Genomic DNA, 4,421 nt, shown 5'->3' with positions numbered 1-4,421 from the left:
ACACCACCGAAGTCTAAGCGAAACAAAGGAAAGTCTGAATTTTGCAAACGGTCGCGTACACTCTACGTAACCTAGGACGGCTGCTGGCTGGGAGGGCGACAGTTGACAGCGAACGCGAACGCGAACGATCTCGGCCTTTCTCATACCTAGCCAGAATATGGCCTCTTACTTCTTTCACGGAAGAAGGAAAGATCTCGTGGAAGGATCGCTCCCGTTGAATCCTCGGTAAGACGGTGTTGCAGTTGCAGCGCGATTGCTGCGCGACCGCGGTACAGAGAAGAAAGGTAAGATTACAGAGGGAGCAGATGGTAAGGGGCGAGCCTACATTACCTTGTCCACCAGTTTCTCCGTTTCGAATCTGGCCAATTGTTCCGCTCGCACCAGCAGCGATTCCGTCTGCAGATCGACGCCCATTTCCTCGGAGATCTCGTCCATCTGCATCGCTTTTCCTAGCCGCTCCAAAAACGTAACGAACTGGAAAAGCCGAGTCTCGAAACGGTTCGCTACATGTACACCGGGAACGCCGTTAAACCGTTCAATTACCGTTTGCTTCTCTCTGCGCAAACATTCCTTGGACAGCTCGCAACCGTTCAACTCGGACTCCAACTTGCGAACCTTGCCCTCCAGACTCGACCGTTCCTCCTCGAGATTTCGCATTTTCGCCACCGTGCTCTCGATCAGCTCGCCCTGTCGAGTCGTCGATTCCGTCGCCGTGCTTACCCTCTCCCGAAGGTTTTCGATGCTCTGAGGAATGCTCTGAGGTTTAGATTAATCTCACCAAACGAAACGAAGCGAAACGAAACGAAACGAAACGAAACGAAACGAAAGAAGAGAAACATATACGAGCGCCTGATCTTTCTTCTCCGCTAGGATCTCCCTGATGCGATCCTTGATCGCGTTCTCCTCAGACTCGACGAATCTGTTCGGTCCGCTGATCAGTATGGCCAACGATTCCAAAAGATGTCGCAGCTCGGTTTGGACGCGCTGTGCCTTCTCTTCCCGGTGCTTCAGATCCTCTGCGAAGAAAAGGTGAAATAGCAATGGTTCGGTCCGTCAGAACGGCTAGGTTCACCTCGCAGCTGTCCGATCGACGCTTCTTGGCTCGATATCTTTCCGCTCGCGCTGCTTACACTCCTGTTCGCATTCGCCAGCTTATCCCTCACCTCCTTCAGCTCCCTCTCCGCGATCCTGTACCGCATCTCGAGGCATTCCTTGTCCTTGGAAAAGAATCGATCCAACAGATAGGAACGTCCCCTCCCTACTTTCCCCGGGAATCTCGAGCATACCTGCCTCAGACGATCCAGGTCGATTAATTGCGAGGACACTTGTCGCTGCAGCTGCTCCTTCTCCGTCCCGCTACGGTCCAAAGCGTCCCGGCAACTTCGAAGATCGACCTCGACAGCGCGAAGCCGACTCGCTTCCTCGGCCAGCTCCTCCACTTTGCGTACCGCGATCTCGGGGTTGGACGACGATACGGTTTCGCGACACTCGATGCTCAACGCGTTCCACAGTTTTCGCGCAAACTCCTTTATCCAACCAACCAACGTCCAAGCTTTAGGTCGCGATCGTCTAATTGCATCGGCTTGGTCAACAATGGCTCATGGTCAAACCTGAAAACCCGAACGAGCCCGTTCCTTCGATTCGACCTCCTCCGACACCCTCTCCTCCAGTTCCTCCACTTTCTTCTCGTACTCGCGAATCTTCTCTTCCCGATACTTGGAGTCCCGTTCCAGTCCCTTCATCGTCGCCTCGTACCTTCCTTGGCACCCGTACAAATGTCGCTCGCGTTCCTCCAATTCCTACAAACGCCACCCCGCCGATTGTCGACGGTCCGAACACGGTACAAACTAGCCATGTGTTCACCTGTATGCGTTTCCGTAAACTCGAAACGACGGCATTCTGTCTGGCGGCTTGTTCGCGGAGCTGGTCAACCTCTACCTCTAATTCCACCACCCGTTCGTCCCGCGATCTCACCGTACCCCTCAACTCCTGGACCTAGACGATCGAGAACACCCTCGATTAATCCAGCCGTCGGACGTGGATCGATCGATCGGTCAAACAACAATCTCCTCGATTCACCTCCGACGTAAGCCTGTCGCGTTTGTACTCGAGGGCTGCCACCTCGCTCCTCAGCGTGGTCGTTAGATCGCGGTTCATCGCTTCTTCCTCGACCATCTACGCGTACCAACGAATGTGTCGTGGTTATTCCTTTCAGCGTCTAAACATTCCGAAACGCTTCCTCCTCTTTTTCTTTTCCTTTACGACACGCTTACGCACGTTCAGTCGCGATTAAAACATCCCCAAGTTTCATTGAAACCTGGCGATAATCTCTTCGAGATAAGAACGAGTAGCGACTCGCCGACGTCGGATCTATTTTCAAAAATCTAACGAGCTGAAAAACTTATCGTCTACTTCTAAGCAGTGGGTACTTACTCTATTAGTTGTATCTTATCTACAACGTTTCGACAAAGTTGCAATTGAAGCGCACAAACGTGGTAGAGAAAACGAAAGGCGTTGCTTTTGCATTTGGCGAAGAAAGGGTGATTGTAAATCACAGGAGGGAGCCACTGACTGATAAAAGGACGAGACGAGGCGCGGCTCGGCGGCAGGTAGAATCGATTCCGCACGGTTGGCTATGGCAACCGAGCCCCTTGTTTCGCCTTGGCCAAGTCAATACGTTTACAACGCACGATAAATAGCATTCCACGTTGAACGATACGCGAGGGAAAGAAGGGGGAAAAACGTAAATCCGGATACGAAGAATCGAACAGAATCCCGTTGTAAACCTGACGTTGTAAATTTCCGTCTTAGTGTTATAAAGATATTACAAAGATGATTCGTCCAACTTGCTTTTTCTCTCTCGGTTTTAATCCAACTTCCGATTGGTTATCTGGGCCGATTGTAAGACGTAAAAGCTGCAAAAGTCAGTTTAATCATGAATCACACGCTCGGATACACTCGATCGGCGAGCAATCATCCTTACGATAAACGAACGTAATTGTCATTTTTTTCCCTCTCCCTTTCTGTCAGTTCCCTTTAATACAGATAACAGGTAAACGCTGAACAAAAAGCGTGCGATAATGCGTGCGATAATGCGTGTGCGATGTGAGAATGAAGTGCACGTGATTACTTGGCGCAGCAATTTCCCAATGTACAGAGGGTTGCAGCTAAGCTCTGACCACGCAGACGAGAAACACCTTTCGAGGCGACGATATACACAGAGTTCCCAACAGCTCGAGCTCCTCTTCGACCGTCCCTTTTCCTTTCCTCGCAGACTTGGCCCCGCCCTCGCCCACTTCCTTCCTTTCCGCCTCGCTCGACGACATCTTCTTCGCTCTCACGCTCAACACTATACCAGTAGACCAATCTCTATCTATCTATCCTATCCTACTTGGTTCGTTCACATCTCTTACTGCCAGTCGATCCACCCTTCGTCGCTCGAAAAACCGTTTCCAATCAAGGCCGAAGCGTCGATGCGCAACGAACCGCCACCGGTTTAACAACTTCTACCGCGCGCACCGGACGATCGAAATTCATCGATCCATGGAAACGACTCGAGGTCCTTTCGTCCTTCCACCGACACATTTCCATTTACGTTTTACCCAAAAATTATCGCAAACTTCGAGCTTCTCTCACGTCGTCGCCTGAACAAATACTCTTACACTGCCGCCGTTTCAGGGGAAGTTGCTGTCTGGGTATGTAAATGGTGTTCAGACGTGCGATTTTCGATCAGCTGTCGATAATGTAACACGGTGATAAGAGAACACGGAACCACAGACACAGACGTGGTGCAGGATAGATATTGCGCCTGACGTACTTTTCTCCTCGACCTTCTGAAATACCGATCGGGCAATAAAGCGGTCAGTTTAGGAATTACGTCCAATACAACCGTCGAAGATGGTAAAATCGACAGATGTAAAAAATTTCCCTTCGTTAAATTTCCATATTAAAGATACGCACGTAGACAAGTACGTCATATTGGTGGATTGCTTGGGTAAAACTGTTCATCGTCTTTTCGCAACAGTAGAACACGCGCATCTCATCAATCATCTACTAATGTTGTAATCTTATTCTGTGCTGAATCGGTAACGTTGGGTGCGACAGGAAAATGGTAAGGGTCCTCTCGGCCCCCATGTCGCGGACACAAAGTCCCATGAGATGTTACGTCCAACCTGTATTAGTCAAAAACTTGGAAAATTACGATTAATTTCTTGTTTTCGCGTTGAATTAACAATTAAATGCAATAGGCACTTTAAAACTAATATACACAGGGTGTCTGTTTTATTCTCGATACAGTGAGATATATCTTTCAAGGAAGTGATGTTAGGAAAAAAATGTTTCAACAAAAGTTGTTTGGTTGGGGGGGGATATTTCTTTATGTACCGTACCGGGTATGGTGGCAGAGATTTCAGAGTGACTGT

At 49.6% G+C, this 4,421-nt stretch overlaps 1 protein-coding gene across 1 annotated transcript in view; it reads right to left on the bottom strand.

Moving 5' to 3' along the window:
• The window catches only part of LOC108579128 (trichohyalin), a 4,527-nt gene extending 1,201 nt beyond the window's left edge, over positions 1-3,326 (bottom strand). Inside the window, exons 1-9 of the mRNA XM_017942578.1 lie at positions 3,198-3,326; positions 2,080-2,166; positions 1,864-1,995; positions 1,611-1,799; positions 1,287-1,526; positions 1,073-1,217; positions 844-1,016; positions 544-744; positions 331-474 (exon numbers count right to left, since the gene is read on the bottom strand). Coding sequence (XP_017798067.1) covers positions 331-474; positions 544-744; positions 844-1,016; positions 1,073-1,217; positions 1,287-1,526; positions 1,611-1,799; positions 1,864-1,995; positions 2,080-2,166; positions 3,198-3,326 — 1,440 coding nt within the window. The remainder of the gene's footprint in view (positions 1-330; positions 475-543; positions 745-843; positions 1,017-1,072; positions 1,218-1,286; positions 1,527-1,610; positions 1,800-1,863; positions 1,996-2,079; positions 2,167-3,197) is intronic.
• Positions 3,327-4,421: the final 1,095 nt, after the last annotated feature.

This window comes from Habropoda laboriosa, unplaced genomic scaffold, assembly GCF_001263275.1.
Source record: "Habropoda laboriosa isolate 0110345459 unplaced genomic scaffold, ASM126327v1 scaffold64, whole genome shotgun sequence".
Taxonomy (NCBI): domain Eukaryota; kingdom Metazoa; phylum Arthropoda; class Insecta; order Hymenoptera; family Apidae; genus Habropoda; species Habropoda laboriosa.
The sequence above is the reverse complement of the archived record's forward strand: the minus strand, read 5'-3'. Positions and strand labels throughout refer to the sequence as shown.